The sequence below is a fragment of the Neomonachus schauinslandi genome, chromosome 1 (assembly GCF_002201575.2).
Source record: "Neomonachus schauinslandi chromosome 1, ASM220157v2, whole genome shotgun sequence".
NCBI lineage: Eukaryota > Metazoa > Chordata > Mammalia > Carnivora > Phocidae > Neomonachus > Neomonachus schauinslandi.
Window position 1 is genome coordinate 213752878 of NC_058403.1, and position 25872 is coordinate 213778749.

General features: G+C 65.5%; 3 protein-coding genes across 6 annotated transcripts in view; 2 read left to right on the forward strand and 1 right to left on the reverse strand.

Moving 5' to 3' along the window:
* Positions 1-2803, forward strand: part of PCSK4 (proprotein convertase subtilisin/kexin type 4) — a 5763-nt gene extending 2960 nt beyond the window's left edge. Inside the window, exons 6-13 of the mRNA XM_044913174.1 lie at positions 423-474; positions 579-679; positions 759-862; positions 932-1049; positions 1287-1466; positions 1625-1749; positions 2040-2162; positions 2299-2803. Coding sequence (XP_044769109.1) covers positions 423-474; positions 579-679; positions 759-862; positions 932-1049; positions 1287-1466; positions 1625-1749; positions 2040-2162; positions 2299-2753 — 1258 coding nt within the window. The 3' untranslated portion in view covers positions 2754-2803. The remainder of the gene's footprint in view (positions 1-422; positions 475-578; positions 680-758; positions 863-931; positions 1050-1286; positions 1467-1624; positions 1750-2039; positions 2163-2298) is intronic.
* Positions 2804-4417: 1614 nt separating this feature from the next.
* Positions 4418-8234, forward strand: C1H19orf25 (chromosome 1 C19orf25 homolog). 3 transcript variants are annotated; one of them, XM_021705348.1, is made up of 4 exons: positions 4418-4452; positions 4715-4846; positions 6550-6699; positions 7514-8234. In XM_021705348.1, exons 2-4 carry the CDS (start codon positions 4717-4719, stop codon positions 7594-7596), a joined length of 363 nt encoding a protein of 120 aa, XP_021561023.1. In that variant the 5' UTR covers positions 4418-4452; positions 4715-4716; the 3' UTR covers positions 7597-8234. The 3 variants fall into 3 exon arrangements, with proteins under 3 accessions (XP_021561023.1, XP_021561025.1, XP_021561024.1); XM_021705349.1 differs by having other exon boundaries at positions 4432-4460; XM_021705350.1 differs by having other exon boundaries at positions 6550-7604.
* Positions 8235-10753: 2519 nt separating this feature from the next.
* On the reverse strand, positions 10754-25047 carry APC2 (APC regulator of WNT signaling pathway 2). Of its 2 annotated transcripts, none has more exons than XM_021705343.1 (14): positions 24907-25047; positions 24658-24748; positions 24363-24543; positions 23340-23448; positions 23146-23259; positions 22541-22618; positions 22277-22375; positions 21315-21699; positions 20836-20931; positions 18343-18482; positions 17800-17877; positions 17467-17583; positions 16945-17159; positions 10754-15704 (listed from the first exon to the last, which is right to left on the reverse strand). In XM_021705343.1, the coding sequence occupies exons 1-14, from the start codon at positions 25045-25047 to the stop codon at positions 10754-10756; spliced, it is 6795 nt and encodes a 2264-aa protein (XP_021561018.1). The 2 variants fall into 2 exon arrangements, with proteins under 2 accessions (XP_021561018.1, XP_021561017.1); XM_021705342.1 differs by having other exon boundaries at positions 23146-23262.
* Between the last annotated feature and the right edge of the window lie 825 nt (positions 25048-25872).

Sequence of the window (25872 nt, forward strand, 5' to 3'; positions counted from 1 at the left end):
CTGTCCCCTGCCCCTTCCTGACTGTCCCCTGCCCCTTCCCTCCTGTCCCCTGCCCCCTCCCTGACTGTCCCCTGCCCCCTCCTGACTGTTCCCTGCCTCCTTCCTGACTGTCCCCTGCCCCTTCCCTCCTGTCCCCTGCCTCCTTCCCTCCTGTCCCCTGCCCCTCCCGACTGTCCCCTGCCCCTTCCTGACTGCCCTCTGCCCCCTCCCCGACTCTCTCCTGCCTTCTCCCCTCCTGTTCCCTGCCCCTCTCACTTGTCCCCTCCCTGACTGTACTCTGTTCCTTCCCGCCTATTTATCCCTCACTTTCCCTTCTGCCCCCTTCTCTCCCACCCCCCGTCCTAATTCACTCCCTCCTCCTCCCCTTCTACCTGTCCCCTCCCCCCACCTTCCCTCCTGCTCCCCACTTCCCCTCCTCCCAGGGCTGCCCCGCGACACCCCTTCACACATTCTCTTGTCTTCCAGGCAGGGCAGGTTCCCCAGGGCCCTGTTCCTGGGGGGATCTCTGCGGCACCTTCTTGAACCAAGTCTGGGTTTTCGTGTGTACAGGCCCCCCACGTGCCCCTGTCTGCCCCTAGGTCACCACGGACCTGCACCACCAGTGCACGGACAAACACACGGGCACCTCGGCCTCGGCCCCTCTGGCCGCGGGCATGATCGCCCTGGCTCTGGAGGCCAAGTAGGTGACAGAGGGGAGCCCGCTCACCGCGCTCAGCCCCCAGCGTGGCCCCAGCTCACCCGCCCTCGCCTGCCCGCAGCCCGTTCTTGACATGGAGGGACATGCAGCACCTGGTGGTCCGGGCGTCCAGGCCGGCACAGCTCCAGGCTGAGGACTGGAGGACCAACGGCGTGGGGCGCCAAGGTGAGGCAGGGCCAGCTGGAGGTGGGGTTGCCACGCCGCGGGGCGAGTGCCGACCGCCCTTCCGCGCAGTGAGTCACCATTATGGCTATGGGCTGCTGGACGCCAGGCTGCTGGTGGACACGGCTAGGACCTGGCTGCCCACGCGGCCCCAGCAGAAGTGCGCCATCCGGATCGTGCACACCGCCACGTGAGCGCCCTCCTCCACCGCCCTCCCCCCGCTGTGCTCGTCTGTCCTCTCCCTACACCTGTCATTACCGTGGGGGGTGGGGCTGGCAAACACGCGGGAGGCTGGTCCCGAGGCCTCTGCTTACTCATCTTCAAAGAAGAGGGTGCGCCCCGCGATCTGAGCCCAGACCCCACCTGCTGGCCGCCCATCCCCCAGCAGGCCCGCAGGAGGGGCCCTCACCCCCCACGCCACCCCTAGCCCCATCCTGCCGCTGATGCAAGTGAGGAAGAACGTGTCGGCCTGCGCTGGCCGTGCCAGCTACATCCGCTCGCTGGAGCACGTGCAGGTGCGGCTCTCGCTGTCCTACAGCCGCCGGGGGGACCTGGAGATCTCGCTCACCAGCCCCATGGGCACCCGCTCCACGCTCGTGGCCATCAGGTACCGGGGCGGAGGGCCGGGCCTGGGGCAAACGCACACCGTGGGCTCAGGGCGGGTCTGGGTGGGTCTGCTCCGGCCAGACACCTGCCCCCCGTGGGAGCCCTCCCGGCAGCCAACACGGGGCCCGCTCCACCCCCCGCCCCCGCCTCCTGTCCCAGACCCTTGGACGTCAGCGGCCAAGGTTACAACAACTGGATCTTCATGTCCACCCACTTCTGGGACGAGGACCCGCAGGGCTTGTGGACTCTGGGCCTGGAAAACAAGGGCTACTATTTCAACACGGGTGAGAGCTGCATGCAGGCTGGGGCCTCGGGCTCTGGAGCCGCCCGGGTACCCCACTGCCAAGGGGCTCCCAGTGGTCTCCCCGAGAGGCCGAGCTGGTGTGTCTGGCACATCGTATGTTCCCATCGGCGTTCGGTGCCTGGTGCACAGTGGGTGCTCAGCCTGGGCGCCATCCGGGTCTGGGACTGCAGCTCGGGGTCGGGTGGCTGGGGAGAGGGGCCCAGAAGGGCAGGACCAGGCTGCCAACAGCCTCTCCCCCTCCTCCCCATGCCCACCGCAACCCCTGCCCAGGGACGCTGTACCGCTACACGCTGCTGCTGTATGGGACGGCCGAGGACATGTCGGCGCGGCCCCCGGGCCCCCAGGTGACCAGCAGCGCGTGTGTGCAGTGGGACACAGAGGGGCTGTGCCAGGGTGAGTGCCTGACGTGGCCCGGCCCGCCTGCTGGGAGGCGGCAGCCGCGGGCAGTGTGCATGTGCAGCCCGGGGCGGGAGGGCAGGCAGGGCGACGGGCCTTGGCCTCACCCCCCATGTGTGTGTCCCCGGCGCAGAATGCCACGGCCCTGCCTACATCCTGGGCCACCTCTGCCTTTCCTACTGCCCCCCGCGGTACTTCAGCCACACCCGGCAGGCAGTGACCGCGGGGCCTGGGCGCTCGGCCACACCCGCCCTGCGCGTCTGCTCGAGCTGCCACCCCTCCTGCTACACCTGCCGCGGCGGTTCCCCACTCAACTGCACCACCTGCCCCCCCGCCTACACGCTGGATGAGCATCGGGGCTCCTGCTCCGGACCCGCCCCTCCCAACAGCACCCCTGGGCCCACCGCAGTGGCCCACCCCAGCTGCCACCATGGCCGAGCCCAGGCCGTGGTCCTGGCCTTGCTGGCCATGGCCTTTGGGAGTCCCTTCCTCTGCAGCGTCCTCTCCGTAGGCTGCCTGCCGCCGTGCGGGGGCCTCCCCCATCACCACCCAGGGTCTGGCTGCTGGCGGGAACCTAGAGACATTTGACGAGGGGCCAGGCACCGCTGTCCTGCTCCTTTGCTTCAGCTGGAACCCGGGCTGGGGCTGCGAGAACCTGCCCTGAGAAGGCCCTGGCTGATCACTGAGGCCCTCAGGCCAGGGGCGGCCTACATGGAACCCTGGACCGGAAATTGGCAGGTCCAGGGGAAAGAGAGAGAGAGAAAAGTCTAGTTACACAGTTTGGGGTGGGGGTGGGGTGGGGTGGGGCAGAGGTCAGGCTGTGATGACCATCCCGTCCCAGCCCCAGAAGTGGGGGGGAGGGGCAAGGGGAGCAAAGGACACCATCCAGAGTCTCAGGCACCACGTCCGACCTCAGAGTTTGCAAATAAAGGTTGAATAGGAGGTGCCAAGTCTGCGGTCTCCTTTGGGGAAGGGGCAGGCCCCCCATCCCCACGGCATGGTTGGGGGTTCCCTTGTGCCCGCGTGGAAACTGTCTTCTCCCAGACATCAGGCCCCGCAGGACCCAGTGGCCCACAGAGGAAAGGGGGTCAGCCCAGGTTCCAGAGACCCCAGTTGTGGTGGGGGCCCAAGCCAGGTGGAGGGTTGCATTCCTAACTCCCTAAGTTCCCCTCCATCCTGCTCGGTGAGTTTCTCTTTAACACTGAGAATTCACAGAAGCGTGATTCTTAAATGCTCTTCCACCCACACGGGCGGCCCCGGGGATGGACCCCAAGCCCATGACGCTCAGTGAGGGACCCAGACACAGACGGCCACACAGGGTGTGAGTCCACGTGGGTGACACGTCCAGAGCAGGCTCATCCACGGACGGGAAGGGGGCTCGTGGGGGCCGGGAGCTGTGGGGGGACAGAGAGTGACGGCAGATGGAGACATGGTTTCCTTTTGGGGAGATGGAATGTTCTGGAACTAGACTACAGTGATGGTTGTACCTACCTCTCAAAACCACCGAATTGCACACTACACAGGTGGACTGTACGGTGTGTAGCTTACATGCAATAAAGCTGTTAAAAGGCACAGTGGGGCGCCTGGGTGGCTCAGTCGTTAAGCGTCTGCCTTTGGCTCAGGTCATGATCCCGGGGTCCTGGGATCGAGCCCCGCGTCGGGCTCCCTCCTCGGCGGGAAGCCTGCTTCTCCCTTTGCCTCTGCCTCTCTCTCTCTCTCTCTCTCTCTCTGACTCTCATGAATAAATAAATAAAAAATAAAAGGCACAGACCCGCCCTCTGCTCAGCCTGTCTTCCCACCCTAGACGTCAGGGGAGGAGCCCAGGCGGGAGGTGTTAGGGACCGGAGGGGCGACGCCGACCTGCGTCCGGCGTCCCTGGCCAGCTCCCCGGTTACTGGCACAGCCACCCCCCTTGCACGGGTAGTAACTGTGTTCCCACGACAGCCACGTGGGTTCTGCGCCCAGTCCCCTTTTGGCAGAAAACCAGTACTCCGTGTTTTGTGACGCAGCGAGGGGAGCCGGGACAGGACCCCACGCCCACCCCATGCTCTTCCAGGACCCGCGAGCCGGGGAGGCTGAGGTCGCCTACTTCTCTGTCCGGTCTGACGGGACTGGGACCCTCGCGGGCGCGGCCCCTTTAACAGGGGGCGTGGCCTCGCGACGAGGGGCGGACGGGAGCCCGAGGAGGCAGGAAGTGTGCGCCGCGTGCCTGGGGGGCGGGGCCGCGCTGCGACCGGAAGCGGAAGTGGGTTTTCAGCGGCGCTGGCGGCTCTGTACGCGCGCCAGGGTGAGGTGGTAGGTGCGCTCGAGGCTTTCACGGGGAAACTGAGGCAGAGATGGAGCCGGGCGCTGAAACCCCTGGCCCCATGTTGCCGGTCGTTGGGAGGGCCAGAGGCGAAGCGAGCCCGAAGGGGTGGGACAGAGCGGGGCGGGCTTCCCCGGGAACGGGGCTCCAGCGGGTGTGTAGGAGTTTGCTGGGCGGAAGGAAGGGCCCAGGAAAAGGCCGAGAGGTGGACGCCCCGGTCAACGTCCTTTTCTCTCGCCACCAGGGATGGGTTCCAAGGCCAAGAAGCGAGTGGTGCTGCCCACGCGCCCGGCGCCCCCCACGGTGGAGCAGATCCTGGAGGACGTGCGGGGTGCGCCCTCCGACGACCCCGTTTTCGCCGCGCTGGCCCTGGAAGGTACGAGCAGGGGAGGGACGACCCTGACCCAGCAGCAAGGGGCGGGGGAGCACACCCCAGCCCCAGCCCGGGCAGCAGGTCCCTTGAAGCCGTGGGATTACGAGCGCCATCCGTACCGCTTTGAGCTCGCCCTGCACGCCTGTGAAGGGGGGGCGCACGGATCGGCCCCGCACCGCGGCCAAATCCCGCTCGCCGCCTCTTCTCGTACAGCCTGGCAGCTGAGAAAGCAGTTTTCCGGCGCGGCCAGCTCAACTGGGGGAGCCTGCGACTCGGTCTGGGGTCGAGCCCCGCGCTGGGTGTGGAGATTAAAGAAAAAAGAATGGATTTTTCATTTTCAGCTGCGGGGGTGAGAATGCGTGGTGACAAGGGAAATGCAGGAAGTGGGGATCTCAGGGCCACGAGGTCGAGTGGGCACAGAGCCATGCCCATGGCGTGCATGCCCGGCGGCCGCCCTGGAGCCGTGTGGCAGAGGGCGCATTGGGACGGCCAGCCGCGCAAAGCCGAAATATGTATGCCCGGCCTTTTGTGGGAAGCCTTCGTCCACTGCTGGTTCTGAAGACAGAAGCATTGGGCGTACAGCTGTCGGGTGAATTTTGTGTTCTGCTTGGTGGGGTTCGTGTATTCGTTCATCGGACAGTCACAGAGACCGTGTTCTGTTGGCCAGGGCTACTGTTCGGAGCCCTGGGGCCAACGGGATGGCCGAAAGTGCACGCCCTCGGGTTACGCTGGTGGAAGACACGTTCACCATTAGTCTGGGAAACTGGAGAGGCTAAGAAATGCTCTGGAAATTTTATTTATTTATTTATTATTATTTTTTAGATTTATTTATTTATTTGAGAGAGCGAGAATGAGAGAGAGCACATGAGGGGGGGAGGGTCAGAGGGAGAAGCAGGCTCCTCGCTGAGCAGGGAGCCCGATGCGGGACCCGATCCCGGGACTCCAGGATCATGACCTGAGCCGAAGGCAGTTGCTTAACCAACTGAGCCACCCAGACGCCCTGCTCTGGGAATTTAAAAAAAAAAAACTACGTAATAGGAAAAATTTGGTGCTTTGCTCCATATGGCTGTATTTCATGTGCTCAAGAGCCACTCGTGGCTGGTGGCTGGCTCTGTATAGGACCGGAATGTTCTGTTGCACGGGGCAGCCCCACAGCGCGTGTCCACCAGCGTTCCCAGGGAGGGGACACTGAGGCCCGGGCTACGCGAGGGCCCACAGAGGGGGAGCTTGCCTGTGACCATGTGTGTTGTGTGGCCTGTGTCCCGCCTTAGTACCGACGCAGGTCAAAGACCGGGGAACCAGGCAGGGTGGAGAGCATCTCGACATGCCTTTGGGCGGCCTGCAACCCTTGCTGTCCTGCGCTGCCCTCCCCGGGCCTGTGCTGTTTTAGGAAGCAGGGGCGCGGAGACCTGGGCCACCTCCCTGACGGTTGGATTTCACAGGGTTGCGCGGCCAGGGAGGAGGTTTGGGGAGGCGCGACGCAGCATCTGGCTCTGAGAGCGGCGTGGGAGCCAGCCTGCTCTGTGATTCCATCATGGGGTCGCCGCCCTTTGCAGGAGTGGAGGCCGATACCCAGGCAGGGCCTCAGGACGCAGGTGCCAGGCTTTTTCAGTGATCCATCCCCTCCAGTGGCGTGCTTTGCTGAGGGGATAAGCTGTGTGCTCTCCCTGCCCCTCCCTGACCCGTGTGCCGTGTCCCGTCCCCAGACTCCCTAGGCCTCTCCGGGAGGGCGGAGGACACGGAGGCCCAGCGGGAACAGCTCTACCAGCAGAGCCGAGCCTACGTCACCATGAATCAGCGGCTGCAGCAGGCGGGCGCTGGGCTGAAGCAGAAGTGTGAGGAGCTGTGGCGAGCTGGTGAGGAGCTGGAACGTGACGTCAGCCAGATGAAGCAAGTGGCGCTGCCGGGAGCCATGGCTGCCTCCTTGGGCTGAGCGGTCCGCTTGCTTGCCTGCCCTGGGCAGGGCGCCCCCCGGCTCCCCGTGACACCTGACCTGGCACAGCTTAGGCCTCCGGGTCCCATGGTCCGGGCGTGCCCGGTACCCAGAGAGCCCCCGGGACACAGCCGGGCACGGGCGCCTCTCTGGGGGTCAGGCCTGGGACCTGGTGTGGATGCTGCTCACCCCGGGGCCGTGAATCCCAGACGGGACTTCACGTGGGGTTCCCAGCACCCGAGGGCCAGGCCGTCCACCCTCCTCTCCTTCCCTCTGAGGACCCCGCTTCCCCGCATCGTCCCCAATAGACTGAGCTGGTGGGACCCACTCTGCTGCCTCTGTCCATCTCTGCCTGAACTGCAGGGCCCCTGAGATTCCCGAGGAGGCGGGGGTTCTGTTCCCTCCACCACAGTGGCTGTGGCTACGAGAGGAGCTTTGCCCGGCAGGGCCCAGATGTGAGATGGGGCCTCTGGCGGGTGCCGCCCCTGAGGACCCCGAGCACCCTGACCTAAGGTGTGGGCGCTCCCACAGGGCAGGTTCACAGTCGGGGTGCGGGGCCGGCCTGGGAGCTGTGGGACTGCATCACACGGGGCTCCTGGCCGGGCTCCGTGAGGACAAGCTGGCCCATCTCCCACACGAGCCCTTGTTGGCTGCCTCCATCCTGGCAAGCTTCACCTGTGGGTGGGTGTGGGGGCCGTGGAACAGAAACACATCTTGAAAAGGGCTTTTCACCCTAGAAGGCAGACTTTCAGAAGACCAGGGCAACAGTGGCTGCAAGAGGCATCACAGAAGCGAGGCTGCTTGGGGGTATCCCCACTGAGCCCCTCAGGTGCAATCTGCTCTGTACCCGGTCCCCTGCACAGTGCCTCTGTGAGCTGCCCCTCTCCTGGGGTCCCTGGAAGCTCCGGGGTGGCATGGTGGGGCATCCGGAGGTGTTTCTCTTTCCCTGAAGAAGGGGAGTCTGCTTAAGCCTGAGAGACCCCTAAAACTGGGAACCAGAAAGGAGGCCTGGGGGCACAGGTGTACAGAAAGCCCAGGCTTGGCTCCCGAGATGGCAGTGGACCCAAGACCGCCCTGTCCAGGCTGGGCCCCCTCGCGCATCAGCACCCTTCCACAGCTAACAGCCCGCCCGGTGCGAGGCGCTTCACCCCTCCCTGCTTGGCCCTGGTCTCCAGGTGCTGCTGACTCTGGGGTGCTGTCTGCTCTCCGGAGCCCCCCCAGGGGTCAGGCGGGGGCGCGCTTGCTGACCTCCCTGTGCTGCCGTCCCGGGGCCAGGCCACACTCCAGCTCTGCCCCCAGGGACCTGGCCGAGGAGGATTTCTGAAAGGTGTCCTAGTGTGTCGGCTCCTGGCGGAGGCCAGGCCCCTCCCAGCCCCACCCCACCCGCACCCGCTTGGAAAGAGCCACAGGCAGCGGGGCGCGGTTCGACAGCTGGGTTTATTAAAGGTGCGCGTAAGACGCCTGGTTCCGCGGGTTCCTTCGGCCAGACGATGGCTGTGTGGTTAGTGGGGGCAGCTGGGGCTGTATTTACAGAGGTCCTGTAGTGCTGCAGAGACGAGCAGAGATGCAGGGGACAGACCCAAACGGCCAGGCTCGGGCTGGGGGGCGTGTGGCCGCCAGCCGGGTGACGGGTGGGGGGCAGCAGGGGTGAGGTAATGCCACACCAGCGGGTAGCCCCAAATTCAGCACCCAGCTAGTGGTGGTGTCCGTCCGGCCCGGGGTCCAAAGTCCCAGGCCTGGGCTCCCAGGCGTCCCCGTCAGGCTTGCCCCAGGAGGGCTCCAGAGGCGGAGGGGCCCTTCACGGTTCCCTTGGCAGGTGGCTCGGTTGGTCCTTCAGGTCCTGAGACCTCAGGCGTCCAGCTCCCGACTCAGGTTGATTGTCGGTGGCCGCCACCTGCCACCGCCTGCACAGACTGGATGATGAGGTGTGGCTGTGCCCCCACGCGGGGGCTGGGAAAGGCAAAAGTGGCTGCTGGGCGTGGACGGGACATGAGCCCCCGGGGTGCCGCCGAGGTGGAGCTGCCCTCCTGCCCTGCCTGTGGAGACGATATGCCCGCGGACAGATGGGCGGAGGCAGCAGTGAGGGAGGGTCCGGAAGCACAGGTCTCTCCCCCGGGCGTGGTGGTCTCTCCACTCGCCCAAGAGGTAGCTCTGGGAGTTCTCCCCACGGCCCACGTGGGGGAAACTGAGGCACAGAGCGGCGGAAGCACTGCCCAGGGTCTCAGTGCACGAAGCCGTGGGCCCCATGGCCGGATGAGCTGGTGGTGGGTCCGCTGCCGCTTCCCTCCCCCCCAGGCCGTCGGGGGAGCACCTGCCCCGTGGAGATGCAAGCACGATGTCTGGCAGTCCCCAAATCCAGAAAGGAGCTTGGAGGAGCCCCAGTCCCAGCCCTCCAGGCTACAGTGGGGACCGGGACTGGCGGTTTCTGAGAAGAGTCTGAGACACTCTGGTGTGTCCCCAGGGGCGGGCTGTGGCCGTTCGCAGCTGGCTCAGCCACCGTCACCGCCTCCGCTGCTGGCCACCCTGCCTCCTGCCCGTGGGCCCTCTCCGGCCGGGCCCCGGCTCCCGTCACACGGGATGGGGCGTTGGTGATGCAACATGACAGCAGCAGGGTGTCCGTGGGGTCTGGGATCAGCACAGCTCACGAGGGTTTCCCGTGGGGACGGTCAGCCACAGGAAACACTTCAGGTAATGGGGCGGGACAGGGGTGTCCGCGGGTGGGCCTCGCCACGCGCGCCTCCTCCAGAGAAGGGACTTAGGTGGCCGCGTCCTGTCTGCCCGAGCATTGGCTCAGGTGTGGCGGCTGTCATGGCAGACCCGCTTGCCGAGAGCAGCTGCTCCCCAGAGCCTCCGTGCGCAGGAAAGAGGTCGTTGGCTCTTTCTGCAAGGAGGTGCCCTTGGAGCTGACCCCGAACATGTGCGCGCACGGCCCCTGAGCAGCCTGGCGGCGGGAGGGGAAGAAGTGAGGCCTCGGGGTTCGCTGTCCCTCCGTCTGTCCGAGTCTAGCACCCGGTGGTCAGCATCCCCCGCGCCCGCTGCTGCAGTGCTGTCCCGAGGCGGAGATGGTGCGCCTGGCGCGGAGCCCGGGGAGCCCAGCGCTGTGTGTGGGGCGAAGGAGAAGGGAATCGAAAAGCCGGCGGCCGCCTTCGGCTACATTCCTCCACACGCTTCCTCCCACAGGTGCGCTCGCAGACCCTGGCGTCGTCCCAGCACCCGCACAACCCCCAGAGGGTCGCCCTGCGACGCGCCTGGACCTCCGTCCCACTGCACCGTGCCCAGCTCCGGGGCCCCCTTTCCCCCGGCCAGGGCTCCGTCTGCGCCTGCCGCTGGCACACCAGCCCGTCCCTGTTCGTCCAGGCTGCTCCGCCTCCCTAGGCGGCGCTGTCTGGGGCGGGGGCTTTGAGTCGGCCTCAGCCGCTCCCTACCCCCACACTCCCCAGCTGGGGCTGAGAAGGCAAACAAACCCACAAAGCCATCATTAACCAATTACCGGGCCTCCAAAATTATAGGCTTTGTCCCCATGTAGGCTGGCCCCCAGCTGGCAGGCGCTTGCTTAATGGGGCCACCCTCCCCAGCCCTGTCCCCCACCTCGGGCGGGCTGTCACCTTCCTGCGGCTCCTGACATGGGAGGGGCTTGCTGAGGCTTGGGCCCAGCGGAGCTCGGGGCCCTGGAGCGTGCTGCAGAGGGTGGTCCAGGCTGGGAGGGTGGTCTCTGCGTGGGGGCCAGGCTGGGGCCAGACGGCCTCGCTGTGCGCACTCCAGGCTGGGACTGGAGGTCCAGCCGGCAGCCCTGTTCCCTCCAGAGCCCCCACAGCACGGAAGCAAGCGTCTATGCGTGAGATGTGAGGCCAATTCAGGCTGCAGTGGGGCTCCAAGGGCGCGGGCTCTGGTGGGTAGATGGACCGTGGAACCACCCTCCAGGCAGCCAGACCAGCCCTTGGCCAGGAAAGGATGTTCTAGAAGGCGGGCCCTGGCCACTATTCCAGGAGGCTGGCGGGGGCAGCGGTGGGGGCTTTCTCTGCAGCCAAGTCAGTGGTGGCTGCCACCATGGGGCTGGGCACATAGTTGAAGGGGGAGACACGGGCTGAGCGGCTGGGGGAGCCATGCCGGCTGGCAGGAAAGCCCCCTGCAGCCACCCCCAGGCCCTCGTGGACAAAGGGAGCAGAGGTGGGCGCCTTGGTGGGACCGGGCCCGTCCACATCGCTGCCAAGGAGGGCAGTGGGGCCGCTGACCGGGGCCTGGGGGGGGGCCCTGCTTTCCAGGCTCGGAGATGTGCTGGAGTTGGTCTTAGCGGCAGCAAAGTCCTCCGTCTGGACCACGGCATCGCTGGTCTTGCGCTGTGGGGGGCCGCTGGGGCCCTCCTCAGACGGGGCGCCCATCAGTGGCAGGGCAGTGGCGGGCAGCGTGCTCCGCAGGATGTGTGGAACGTCCTCGTCCCGGATGCGACGCCACGTGGTGCCCGGTGCCGCCACCCTTGGCAGCGGCCGGGCCTCCCCATCGCTGCTGCGTCGGGCAGCGTCAGTGGTGGGCCCGGGGGCAGCCGCGTCGGGCCTGCGGGCCACGCTGATGTGCGGCAGGGAGGCGTAGCGCTTGACCGTCTCGGGCCGTGCGGCCGGGGTGCGGACAGGCAGGCGGGACGGACTCTCGGAGCTGGGGCGCCGGGCCAGCCGCTCGCTGGGACTGGGCCTGGCCACGGGGGCTCGCTGGGGGACCGGAACCTGCCGGGGGGTTGCCCGCAGCTCGTCGCAGCGTGAGGAGCACAGGAAGACAGCAGGCAGCGCAGGTCGACTGCGGCGGGGTGAGCCACCCTGGGAGGCGGGGGGCGCAGCCTCAGGGGCGGACAGTTCCGATCGGCGGCGGCGCAGCAGGCCCGGGGACTCCTTGATAAAGGTCAGCTGCCGCCGGAAACCCGAGCGGTCGGAGGACTCGCTGCCGCTGGAGCGGGCAGAGGCCACGCGCACCAGGCCCAGGCGGCCCCCTCGGGCGCCAGGGCTTCCTTCAGCTGCTGCCCGACCCCGGGGGCCTGGCTCTGGGGCTGCCCTGGCCAGGGGTGGCGGCCCCCGCCTGGCTGGCCTCTGCATGAAGGGGATCCGCACAGGTGACTTCTGTGTCTTGTGCTGCTTGGACAGCAAAGCCCGTGTGGGTGTTTGGGGCACCAGAGATGCCCTGGGGCCGGGGAGGGGCCCTGCGGCCTGGGCGCCTGGGGGCGGCCTCCTCGTAGGGGGCTGGGAGGCTGGAGAGGCTGGGGAGGAGCCGGATGAGGGGGCCTTGGCCAGGCGGGCGGGCGGTGTGGCGCTCCTCTGGGGAGGGCTCAGCGCCGCCAGCTCCGAGATCTTGCCTGGCCGGTGCAGGCTTCGAGACCGCTGCTGCCCGGGGCTGGGGGTTTTGGCGGGGGCTGCTGGCTGCGCAGGACTCGGGGGTGCCATCTTCCTTGGTGCCATGCAGGTGCCAGCGTGGCCTCTGGGCGGGGCCCGGGGGGCCGGGCTGGGCACATAGATCACGGTCCGTCCCCGGAGCACGGCCGGCACCCTGCACGCGGTCTTCTGAGCACCGCGCAGCTTCTCGGGGCCCCTGGTGCTGTGCTGGGCCAGGGCCGAGTCCCGTTTCTCCGGCCTCGCGGTGCTGCCCGCCTGGCCCCCCGCCTGCAGCCGCCGTCCCTTCCTGTGCAGGGGGGGCTGCAGGGTGGAGCTCCCGGACAGCCCAGACCCGGACAGGATCGAGTCAGACCCAGACGAGGCCTCGTGGGTGGCCGCCGCCGCTGCCTGGTGCAGCCACGTGACAATGGAGTTGGCGCCCTCCTGGATGGCACGCCACTCGACGCTGTCAAGGTCTGAGGCATGGTCTGAGCTCGCCGCCTCGTCCCCGCGCTCCCGGAGCGTCTCTGCTGGCCGCTTGTCTGGCTGGGCAGCCTGGGGCTTGCGGCGCCGTGGGCCCGATGCCTGCAGCCTGCGCCTGGGCACCGCGGAGCCAACGCAGCGCCGGAGCAGGCCCGTCTCCGCCCGCGGGCTCGGGGGGCCGTTACGCGCACCCCCAGTGCCTGGTACCTTGTTGGCCGCTGGCTGGGGAGCATGGGGCCGGCTGGCCGGGGGCGCCGGGGGCTCAGGCTCGCTGAGGGAGCTGGCGGAGGAGCTCAGGGAGTAGCATGGTGGCGTCTCGTCGGCGATGAGGCTGGGCTGGGCGCGGGCGCCTGGCGTGGCCTTGGGCGTGACCTTGGGCAAGGCCTGCACCTCCTTCCTGCCGGCCTGGTGCTCTCTCCTTACTGCACGGGGGATGGCTGACGCCCGCCGCGGGTTCACCTGCGCCTCGGAGGGCTCCTCATCGGAGTCGTTGTCGTAGAAGCAGTACACGGCCTCCTCGGTGGGCGTCGTGAGGCACAGTGACTGCGGTGCCCCGTCCCCGCGCGCAGGGATGGGGCGGGGGCTGGCCCGGTCCGTGCAGGCGCTTGAGGGCCCGCGGAGGGGCAGCTCCAGCCCCACCCGGCTCCCGCCTGCCCCCCGGGCCTGCTCTGTGCTCCGGCCTGCACCCCGTGCCCTGTGCCTATGGCCCGTGGCCTGCCCGGCCGGGGCCTCACGACCTGAGGGCTTCTGCCTGTCCGAAGGCCCGCCAGGCGGGTCCCTGGGAGGTCCCTGCAGTGTCTCGTCACTGAGTGAGGTGGCACTGGAGAAGGTGACAGGTGTGCCCTCGGCGGAGTCGGTGCAGGAGTCTTCCACCCGGGCGGGGGCAGGCACCAGCATGTAGACGGGCACAGGCAGTGCACGGCGGCCGGGCACCAGGGCCGAGGCCACCTTGCGGAGCCGGGCGGGCACCGCCGCCCCCAGGCACTCACGCAGCAGCTCCAGCTCCTGGTCGGCGGCGGCCGGCCCCTCAAGGCAGCCCCCAGCCTCGTCCCGCCGGCGGTGCCCAGCAAAGTGCAGGCCAGGCCCGCCACCGCCGCCACCACGCTCGGGGCAGGCCGGGGGCAGCAGCCGCAGCTCCACGTCCTTCTGCACGTAGTGCTCGTGCAGGGCCAGCGCGCTGAGGCTGGAAGCACACGAGAAGTTCTCGTCGGGCTTCTCCACAGTGAAGCGCACGCTGCCCGCGTCCAGCTCGGACGGAAGCCGGCAGCGCTCGCGGCGGTCCGCGATGTCCAGGAAGCGCTTCACGTAGCTCTCCCACTGCAAGCTGAACTGGGTGCTCTCGCGCTCGCCGGGGGGCACGGGGACCAGCGGGGGCGTCTTGCTGCGGCTGGGTGGCATGGTCTGCCCAGGGCTGTCGGGCAGCTCGCTGGGGCTGACCGTGCCGCTGCCCAGCCCACTGCACGGGTCACTGGGGACAGAGCTGGCGATGGACGGGCTCTCGAAACTGCTCAAGGAGCTCACCGAGCTGCAGCGGCTCAGCACCAGCGGCGTCTCCTGCACGCAGTTCTCCGAGGAGCTGGACGGCGTGGTGTCCTCGACCCCCAGGCCCCGGCCCCTCTGGGGTGCCGGGATGGCCACGGGCAGGGAGGCGGCCCCGGGCCCGAGCCAGGCCCCGTCCAGGTCTGCCTTGCCAGGTCCTGCCTCCTCCAGCCCCTCGAGGGACGAGTCACTGTCCAGGTCCCCGGCCTCACTGGGGCCTGGGTGGCCAGCCGAGGACAGCGAGGACAGGGAGCTGCAGCGGGACAGGCAAAGCGGCCCTGTGTCTGCTACCAGCTTCTCCGGCACCTTGCTCAGGCCGTCCGTGGGCAGCCAGGCCTGCTTCCGGGCTCCGGGGGCCAGGGGCCCCATGCCCGCCCTGGGGTGGCCCTCGAAGAGCGGCACGTGCTGGTAGGTGGGCGACAGCTTGATGGTGTGCACGCGGGCGTCGGCGGCAGAGCTGTCCCGGGATGCCGGCTCCTGGCTCCCCGGCAGATGGAGGTCCAGCCGGCTGGGCCGCACCTGGTTGCAGGGGGGCCCCTCGCGGTGCTCGGCCAGCACGGCCAGCGGGCAGGGCCGTGTGTGCTCGCGGGGACAGCGCCCATCACCGGTGCTGCCGCTGTTGAGACTGTCGTTGGAGAGGCTGGTGTGGGCAGCCTTGAGCCGCAGTAGTGGGTGGGCACGGCTGCCAGGCTCCGGCCGCCTGCCCTCGGGCCGCCGGCAAGGGGAGCAGGACTGGGCCCGGCCTTCGCGCGGCACCTCCTGCCCGGGGTCCCCAGAGCTGAGGCTGAAGCTGTCGTCAGACGAGGTGTGTAGGGCGGAGATGTCCTCCACCAGCCGGTCGATCCGCGCCACTGCCAGCGCCAACTTGGCCTTGGCCCTGGCCGCCACGGCCACCTCCCCGCCGGCCTCCTTCTCTGCCTCCGGTCCGCTGCGGCGGGCAGGCGGGGCGCGGGCCAGCGCCTGCCCCTGCAGGAAGGGGCTCCCCAGGAAGAGCGACAGCACGGCCGGGCTGGCAGGCTCCGCGGTGGCGGCTGCCGCAGCCAGGGAGGGCGCCTCGTCGTCGTCAAAGCAGCCCGAGTCCGAGGCATAGTCCCGGGCCAGCCCGTCCAGGTGCCGCAGGGACGGCAGCGGCTTCTTGGAGGCGGCGTCGGCCTCGGCCTCGGGCAGGCCCTGCTTCTCCAGGTGGTCGAGCGCCTGCGCCAGGTGCCGCGTGTCCAGCTCGGCCTCCAGCGCCCGCTGCTTCCGCACGTACAGGCTGGGCGCGCACGCGCCGGGGGACACGGCCGCGGCCGTGCTCTGGTATTTGGCAGGCCGGTGCGCCAGCAGGTTGCGCAGGGCGGCGGCGCTGCCCATGGCGATCATCTTGTGCTTGGAGTGCACCAGGTTGCGCAGCATGCCCACGGCCCCCAGGTCCCACAGCAGCTCCTGGTCGCGCGGGCTGCGGGCGGACAGGTTCCAGAGCGTGCCGCAGGCGTTGCTCACGATGGTCAGGCTGTGGGACGTCAGGTGCTGGAGCAGCGTCTGCAGGCAGTTGTGGTCCCGCAGCACCTGTCTGCAGGGGGGGCGGGGGCGGGGGAGCGTCAGGCCGGCACCGGCCCCGCCCCGCCCCGCCCCGCCCCGCGCGCCGGGACAGGGGGCCAGACTTCGCAAACACCAAGGCAAGGCGCCAAAGTAACTTTACGTTTCAGAAAACGGAATACATATTTTCTAAAATATACATATTAAAATAATAAATTAATACTATCTTTTAATGTAAAATTGAGTTTATCTCATTTTAGCATAACCACATCTGGTAATATTTCGGATATACTTACACTGAAGGCAAGTCTTATCTGTTTTTAAAAATGCTAAGTATTGTTAATTAGCAGTATTAGTAAATAAATGTTTTATTGACTTTAATAAATAAAATCTTTAGCACAAGTATAGCCCATGCCATATTTGGGATATACTTACACTAAAAATAAATGTTATGTATTTTCCTACATCAAAAACATTACTGATTATCATCTAATAAATACTACTTTATTTTGATAAGGGATGAGTACTTATTAATACTATTTATAAAAATTTTAATAAAGAATATTTATAACTAATATTTAGAAAGTAATACATATTTGTATTTTTTTTTTAAAGATTTTATTTATTTATTTGACAGAGACACAGCGAGAGAGGGAACACCAGCAGGGGGAGGGGGAGAGGGAGAAGCAGGCTCCCCGCAGAGCACGGAGCCCGATGTGGGACTTGATCCCAGGACCCTGGGATCATGACCTGAGTCGAAGACAGTCGCTTAACCGACTGAGCCACCCAGGCGCCCCATATTTGTATTTTAATAGGTTAGTTTAAAATTTAGTATAAGTGGGCGCCTGGGTGGCTCAGTTGGTTGGGCGACTGCCTTCGGCTCAGGTCATGATCCCGGAGTCCCTGGATCGAGTCCCACGTCGGGCACCCTGCTCGGCAGGGAGTCTGCTTCTCCCTCTGACCCTCCCCCCTCTCATGCTCTCTATCTCATTTTCTCTCTCAAATAAATAAAAAAACTTTAAAAAAAATAAATAAAATTTAGTATAAGTATACCCCACACAAGGTTTGGGATACACTAATGCTAAAAAATTTAGTCCCTAGGGACCAGTCAGGACGGTCCGTTCTCAGCACAGAGCAAGGCTTGTTCTCGGTTCGCAGCAGAGTGGGCTCTGCCCTCCCAACCCCGAACTGTGCCCCGGCGTCCACCTCCCCGCAGTGCCCGCGCTCCACCCCCTCCTCGCGCCCCTGGTGGCCGCGGGCTGGGAGGGGCTGACCTGTAGTCCTCGCGGGTGGCGATGAGGCTGGACACATTGCGCAGGATGCCACCACCGCTCTCGATGATGGCCAGGGAGTTGCTCTGGCACTTGTAAGTCAGCGTGCTCACCAGGAAGCCCAGCGCGCCGTCCACCTGACAGATGGCCGCCTTGTTCTCAGTGCTGTGTGCTGACAGGTTCCACAGGGCGCTGAGCACGCTCTTCAGGGTGGACTCCTGGACACAGAGCGGGGGAAGGAGGGGGTCAGCCCCACCCACGCCGCCCTCCCCGTCAACATGTGCACAAAGGGCTGGGAGGAAAGGCACCCAAAGGACCTTGAGATGCAGGGTTGGAAGCCCCAGGTGTGGACCACCTGCTATGCGGTGCACTGTTTGGCTTGATTTCCCCCAGAGATGGGGAACTCACCCCCTCCCGCAGGTCTCCCTGCCCTGTGGCTGGCACTGAACAGCCCTGGCCGCTCCCTCTTCCTGCGGCCGGGGTGAGCCCCTCCCGCCCCCAGCCCCAGCTCCAGCTGGCACCCACCTTGGAGGCTCTCAGAACACACTGCATCAGAGCAGTCATGCTGCCGACCTCCCTCAGCACCTTCTTGCTGTTGATGTCGGCCCGCCAGGACAGGTTGCGCAGGATGCTGGACACCACCTGGGCCGGGGCAGAGAAGGGGCAAGGTGGACCTAGGGCCCAGGCTCCCATCCTCCACCCCTGCGTCAGGCGGGGCTGGGGACAGACGGGAGGGGACGCCCCTCACTGGAGACCCACCATACCCAGGGGAGAGGGTGCCTTGCTGGCAGAAAGGCCTCAGGCAGTGGGACACCCTGCAGGGCGCTCCTGGCGCCACGGCCCACGCCAGCCAGGTACCTGGTGGAGCTCTTCGCTCTCGGAAGCCAGCTGGGCCACAATGGCCTCCATGCAGCCCCGGCGGGCACACAGCGTGGCCTGTTGGTGTGAGAGAGGGAAGTCCTGTCATGCCAGGCGGGGCAGGGGGCATGAAGCAGACCACCCCCACCTCCAGGCTCCCTCCTCTGCTCACTGAGCACCTACTGTGTGCTAGAGCCCAGCCCCCACCCTCACTGCCGAGTGTTGCGGGGGAGGGACAGCCGTCACCCTGTTGCTCCGTCGAGGTAACTGAGGCCCAGACCAGCACGGACACCCAGCCCCCTGGTCCAGAGGCCCCATTCTCGGCAGCGTTGGCCCCAGAGCAGCCGACAGGATGGTAGCCTGGCAGATCGCATCCAGACACCAGCCTTCTGGGCCCCACCAGCCCTCTCTGAGCCTCAGTCTACCCACCTATAAGTTGGGGACAACTGTCCCCACCTCTCAGGGCTGTTTTGAGGCTGGGGAGAGGGAGGCTCGAACCGGGACAACGCTGACCCTGCCCACCCTCTGGCCGGCCCCAGGCACCTTGTTGGCGACATCCCCAAAGGTGAGGTTGGTGAGGGTCATGCCAGCGTATCGGCGTAGGGCGAGGTTGAGCGGGTCCCGCGTCATCTTGTGCATCTCGTAGTCAACCTGCAGCAAGTCCGCTACGGCCTGCAGCCCACCTACGGGGGTGCGGGGAGGGGCTTGGCACGGCTGCGGACAGGTGGGGGGCCCTGCCCACTGCCGGGCACCCCAAACCACCCACCTGCCTTCTTCCCGGCCTCAGATGCCCTCTGCTCCCTCCCACCCACAGCTGCCCTGCTCAGGTCCCCCTCCCCAGCCTCCAGGGCTCCTTGCCAGCTCCCGGGCCTTTGCACGGCTGTTCCCTCTGCCCGGAATGCTCTTCCGTGCTATTTGCCCAGGTTCCTGTCTCTACTCCCAGCTCAAGTCACTTTCTCAGGGAAGTCCCCCAACATCCCACATGAGAATTCCCTCCGGACCACGAGCCACGGAGGGCAGGTTGTGGATGGCCCGTGCTCAGGAGCTACTGTGGGGGAAAACGAATCGGGGGAAATGGTCAGTATGGAGAGAAGGGAATGCAGCAGCAACACAAGCATGAGAAGCCCCATCTCCACCATCTCCCCATCGCAACGATGATGGGGGTGATGCCAGCGTCCCTGGGGCAGGAAGTTAGTAGCACGCATCTAAAAACTTCCAAAGTACACATGCCACATGTTCAAGCAGCATGGCTCACAGCGGCCGAAAGGTGGACACAGTGTGTCCGTCCACAATGCAACATTCCTCAGCCGCGAAAAGGCAGGACGCTCTGATACCTGCTAGCGCATGGGTGGACCCCAAAGACTTTCTGCTTGAGGGTGTTTGTGTGAAATAAGCCAGACCCGGAAGGACACATCCCGCAGGACCCCACTCCCAGGAGGTCCCCGGAGGAGTCCCGTCCACACAGACAGAAAGGAGAGGGTGGGAGCGGGGGCTGGGGCAGGGAGTGGGGAGTCCGTGCTTCGTGGGGACAGAGTCTCAGTTTATGGAGATGGAACGTTCTGGAGACGGAGGGTGGGGGCGGTCGCAGGACGGTGTGAGTGTGCTTCATGCCGCTGAGCTGTGCGCTTAGAGACGGTTATGATGGCAAATCTTATGTACATTCTACCACAATTTAATTTCTTTGTAAGTAAGCTCTACACCCAATGTGGGGCTTGAACTCACGACCCTCAGGTTAAGAGTCACACACTACTGCCTGAGCCAGCCGGGCACCCCTAAAAATTTTAGTACATAATTATAAGCTATTTCAGGGGATGCTTCCAAGGCCTTTCACGCTCCTGAACGTGGAAACCCCGCTGCTGGAAACCCACAGGAAGGACACGAACAAGAACAGGCAGACAGTGCTGTGAACTCAGCTGTGGGTGGGACCACCTGGCTAGGGGGTCCTGGCGGACATGGCATGCAAGTGTTTTGCCCTTGGGACCCCTGTATCCTCCAAATGTTTTCGAGGACCCCCAAAGAGACTCTGTTCCTGTGGGTGAGAGCTGGGCATACGCACGCTGCTGGAAATTAAAAGGAAGCCTTTTAAACCCCAGAACATACAGCCCGGTGGTCCTCAGAGTAGGAGCATCTGGAAAACGCCCAAGAGAAGACCGGGGTGGGAGATGCAAATCACATCTTGTGTCCTTATCAAAAGAACTGCGACCTTGGGGACCTCTTAGAAGGGCCTCAGGAACCCTCAGGGGTCCTGGGCCACACTTTGAGAACCAGTTTCATATGAAATTCTGTGTGTCCATAGTCCAGGTGTTCAAGGTCAGAGGGGGATATGGTGCCAACAGAAATTCCCCGTGGCGGCCTCGCACCGGCTGGCGGGAAGCGCAGCCCAGGGGCACTCGATCCTCCTGGGTTTAGACTGCGTTCTGGGGCACGTGTGTGCAGGCGTATCGTGCACGGAGCGGACCGAACCACCTCCTCCTCTCCCCCCACCACAGGAGAGCTTCAAAGGGAAGGTAAGACGCCACTGCCTGCGACCGACTCCTAGCTACTGGGCACACGCGGTCTCCAGATTTGGGGTTTTATCTGGGTGGCTTGCTTCCTCCAGAGGGTAAATTCCTAGCTGGGAGGGGGGCGGTCCTCAAAAGTGCGCACATTCATAAAGTATCTGCTGGAGCCAAATGCCCCTCCAGCGCGCCTGCACTCGGGTGCCCCCCCAGGGGGCTGCAAGCACCCACTTCCACACAGCCAACCACAGGAACGGGGTCTACCCTTTGGGCGTTTTGACCACCTGCTGGGTGAGAAGCGTATCTCATTTTGTAATCACGACAGTGAAATTGAGCATATGGATGTGATGTTTGAGCCTTGCTATTGGGTCTTTCACCTTTACTCTTGGTTTCCTCAGCAAAGTCACCTCCCTGTTCTCTGAGCCCCAGCACCTTGGTGGCTAAAAGCCGGCCCTGAGTGGAATGGGGGCCAGCAGCACCCCCCCCCCCGCCAGTCGGGAGGCGGTGTGTAGTCATGGAGGAGGGAGGGGGCACTCACCCAGCTCGTTCATGGCACGGCGGTATTCCTCATCAAAGGACAGCTTCATCACGGCACAGGTGGCCTGGCAGATCTGAGGCTCAATGGGCACCGGGGCTGTGGGCCACAGGGCGGGTCAGACCCTCGCACTCCTGGTGGGTCCCTGCCCCTCCCTGCCTTCACCCCACAGGCCTGCAGGGACCCCAGAGCTTTTCAAACCGCCGCCCGCGGAGCACATGGGGGGCCCTCCCAGAGCAGGGCGGCCTTACCACACCTGTCCAAAGCCAGGACAGAGGGTGCTGCCCACCCCCGGGGTTGCAGAGGGGGATGACGCAGTGCCTGGTGCTAAGTACATTTTGGCAGCGTTTTTGTCATGTATTTGTAGTGAGCTGGAAAAACTAGGAGTCTCAAACTGCACCCCGCTTGCAAGGGTTCCCCGGAACTTAGCCAAAGTCCCCAGAAGGCCTCGGCCGGCGCACAGGCGGCCCCCACGTGCTCACCGCCGCCGTTGCCGCCTTCGGCGCCGTCCCTGGCCTGCAGCCAGTCCCAGCACGTCTCACAGTAGGCCCGGATCTGCTCCAGCACGTGCAGGACGCGCATCTCCTTGCGCGCCAGGCCCTGGTCCGGCTGCGAGAAGACAATGTTGTGCAGCGCCGCGTTGGCGCGCATGCGCGCATCCTTGGCTCCCGGCGCCCCGGGGCTCCCGTTCCGACCCCCCGCGCCAGCCTCGGCGCCGTGCAGGATCTGCAGCAGCAGCGGCAGGCACCCCGAGCGGCGCATAGCCACGCAGCTCTCCGGCGAGCTGGACATCGCCAGCAGGGTGCGGGCCGTGTCCTCCTGGTCGCGCGTCGCCAGCATGGACAGCAACCAGAAGACCACCTCCACCTAGGCGGGCAGGGGATGGAGTCAAGGTGGGGAACCCCGCCCAGCTCACCCGGCCCCAGCCAGGGGCAGTCCCGCACCCCCGTTGAGCGGCCCAAACACAGTGAGAGTCCTGTGACCCCAGCCCAGGAGAATCGCTTGCTCAGCCCGACCCCCCTCGCCCTGCATCCTCCCGGGGGCCAGCGCACACACCTGGCGAGGTGGATGGGAGGCGTCAGCCAGCACTGAGTGCCCCCAGTTTTGGAGGGCCAAATGCCCACCCTGTCGTCCCTCACTGGGTGACCTCCTATGTCTAAGGCTAGAGTGTCCCCCCCCACACACCCATAGGACCGCTATCCCCCACCCACCTTACCGGCCTGAGACCACATGCTGGCCCTGCCGGTCTCAGCACACACCCCACCCAGGCTCGCCCTTCCACACCTGGGGACACTTTATGAGACGGAGGAGGGCGGGTCCCCCACATCTGACAGAGACGCGGGAGGGACCCATCTCACCATGCACCTCAACCCGGCTGGCCACCCACACCCCTCGCGCCTCAACCCACCCGCCTGGCCCCCAACAAACCTGGATACCCCCTCACCTTGCTGTTGCCCGGCTGAGGGACACCATCCTCAGGGTGCGTGGGGACCTCAGGCTCTGGGTCCTCATCTACCGGCACTGACTTCACCGCCAGCAGGGCCTGTGCAGAGAACGCCAGGCCCGGGGGTTCGACTGGGGAGCACCCCACAAAGCGCCCAGACCAAGACGATGTGGGTGGGGGCTACGGGCCCATTCCTGCACCCCGGGCAGGGCCCTGCCTGGACCCGTCACCACCCCAGGGCCCTGGCTCCACCCATCCCAGTACCTGGGGCTCGGTCTGTTGCACGCGGTCCTGCGCGGACAGCAGTTCCTGATCGATTTGCTCCAGACGCGAAGCACGGATCTGAGCCCAGAGAAAGATGCACGCTGGGGCTGACCCGGCCCCGGCTCTGGCTCCGCCCACTCCCTGCTATGACCCCACCCACTGCCCAAACCACACTTTGACGTCTGACTCTGCCCTGGCCCCGCCCCTGGCTCTGATCCATCCAATTCCTCTATGCGGCCCCACCCGCTCTAAACCCCGCCCTGTTACCTGACTCTGCCCACATCCCGGTCCAACCCCAACCCAGACTGACTCCACCCACTCCCTTATTTGGCCCAGCCCACTCCCTGATCTCGTCCCGTCCACTGACCGAGGCCCGGGGCTCGCTCACATTCGGTTCCGCCCAGTGTCCGCCCCTGCCCCCACCTTTCTCGGACTTTGCCCTCTGGGCCCGGCTCTGCCCTTAGCCCCTCCGCCCCCCACCCCACAAAGGGCTCTAGCTCTGGCTCCGCCCCCTGAGCTAGACCCCGCCCACGGCAGTCCCTGCCCGCCGGGTAATGCAGACTTCCCCGCACCCGCTGCGCGCCCGGCCCCGCCTACCGCCTCACCTGCGCCCGCTGCACCATCTCGTCCGAGGTGCCGAAGCGCTCCTCCATCAGCGAGCGGATGTGCTGGGCCTCGAACTCCAGCTGCTGCCGGATCAGGTCCATCTGCATCGAGAACTGCTGGGGGGGGCGGGCCGCGGTGAGGGCGCGTCCGGGCCCGAGCCCCCCCCCACCCCCGGCCCCCGCCGGCCGCTCACCGTCTCCACGTGCGGGAGCTCGTCCAGGCGCTTGGACAGGCCCTGCAGCTGTGAGTAATACCAGAGCTTCTCCTTCTCCTCCTTCTCGATCTCGTTCAACAGGAAGCACCTGGGGGGGGGGGCGAGTCGGTGGGCGCAGCTCGCAGAGGGGGGGCCGTCGTGCATGCGGTGTTTGCCTTGATGTGTAATCACTTGTTTCAGGGACGGGTGGGGGGCAGAAAATCAATTCAAAGGAGAGAAGCAATTCCTTTATAAGTTCTGGTCCCCGGAGAAAGGCTCTGAGGGGGCTGTTCTGCCCCCAACACCTCTCCCGCACTTGCTAATCTCCCTCTAGCCTGCAAAGACCAAGTCAGGCTCAGGTTGCTCCAGGCCCAAGTCTCGCTCTGAACAACCCTGTGGGGGAGACACTGCTGTTCCCATTGTACAGAGCTCCAAGGTTAGGCTCTGTGTCTTTTTTTTTTTTTTTTTCCTTTAAATAAAAACTTACTGACTTTAAATAATTTTGCCTATGTTCCATATAATTACAGGGCAGGAGTCTGAGGCTGGTAGGGGTTAGGAGACTCGCTTGAGGTCCCACAGCACAGCGCGGACAGGACTCCAAGCCGCTCCTGAACTGCCCCATCTGACCCCACACAACCCAGCTGAGCGGAGCTGGGCGCCTGGGCCCCGCTTTCCTCTGCTGGCCACGGGCCCGGGTTTCCTGGGCCACAGCCCCTCTCTCCACAAAGGCTGCCTTGAACCCTTCTGGCTCCAGTCCTGACACTGGCAATGGACACAGCCCTGTCCCTGGTGAAGCCTGCATACTGGGGACCCCTGAGGGTATCTCCCGGGAGCCTCCCTCTTTGCGAGGAACGCCCCCTCCTTTGTCCTCCAGAGTCCACTGGACCCGGAAAGGGGGAAGACACGCCACAAGCAGCGGGTGTGGGCAGGGTCGATTCAGGAGGCGGGTGGGACGCATGCCGGTGGGCCAGTCAGGGGCCCGGGTAGCGGGGGCGGGGCTTCCCACCGCCCGGGGTCTCTCACCGTTCCCGGTCCAGTTCCTCCAGCAGCCGGATGGTAGCTCGGCTCAGCTCCCCAGAGCTGTCCTTAGAGGGCCCAGAGCCGTGGACGGGACTTTCTTCGGGGGTCCGCGCAGTGGGCTCGGGTCCTAGGGCTGGGGGCTGGGACTTGAGTTTGTACAGGCTGGTCATGTCCATCTGCAGGGCTGTATGGGCATGGAGGGAGAGGGCCAGGTCAGCGCTGCTTCCTGCCCCTCCCTCTGGGGGCAAGCTGGAGATTGCCCCAGCGTGCAGAGGGGGCCCCCAGGCAGGGCCCTCACCTTTCAGCTGCTCCAGGACCTCGGTCTGCCCCAAGGACACCAGCACTCCGGCCTCCTGTTCCAGCTTGCCCTGTAAGTGCTTCAGGACCTCCTAAGGGGGGGGCGGGAAAGAGCACCACCAGCATAAGCCCACTGCCTGGGCTGCCCAGGGCCACCCCCACCCTGAGATGCCCCAGCCGGGCCAGCCGGCCTCTAGGTCCAACCTCCTGGTGTTTGTGCCTGTAACTGCAGCCCCAGCCCCACCCGCACCTTCATGCCGGATGTCTCCGTCTCTAGCTTGGACAGGTGGCTGGAATTGTCTTGCAGCTCCTGCCTCAGGTGACTGTTCTCGGCCTTCAGGGCCTCCACCTGCCGCACCAGCTGCTCGTAGGGTGCCACGGAGCTCGCCATCTTCAGCTCCTGCAGCGCCTGGGGCCACAGGTCAGAAGGTTCACCCAAGGGCCTAGGGAGGGCTGGCCCCTGATCGAAGACCCAGCCCTCCCATCCAGTCCTGGGGTGAGTCCCAGCAGGAATGCCTGGTGTGGACCGCTGCAGGCCTGGCCCTGGACACATGCGGCATGGCCGGTGGAGAGACAGATGGTGACAGATGTGGGCAGAGCCATGGGATGGACGTCGAGACACACGGCCCAAACGTGCCGCTGGCCAGCAGACACAAATGCATGGCCGTCCTCACTGCCGGGCTCCCAGACACACATGCTGACAGCCCAGGCCCTGACCCACAGAAACGCACCTGCCCAGAGGGCCTGGGCAGACCACCCGCTGGCCCAACCGAGGGACAATAAAAATGCTGTGCCTGCCGAACAAAAAGCAGCTCAGAGAGCAATGGCCAGGCTGATGGTGGGACCCCCACAGCTGGACAGCCGGACAGACAGACCCAAGCCCATCACAGTCACCCTGGGGGGCTAAGATCGGATGCCCCGCCCCCACCCCACCCCCACCAGCAGCTGGAGCCAGAGCAGCTACCTGCCTGGCCCGGCCCCCCTCCGGTCAGCCCTCTCCCAGCCCCTGCGGCCCCGGCTGCCCCATGCCCCATCTCCTGGGCTCTGCCACTGCCACCCCTTCTTTGTGTGTGGCGGTCCTTTCTCACTCTGGCCCAGCCTCCACCCTCTGTCCAGCCGGCCCCGCCTCTCTTGGCTAGGCCTTTCCCAGAGCTGTCCCACCTCCCCGCCCCCCTTCCCTCTTTGTTCCCTTCCCATCAGCACTCGCCCCCTCCCT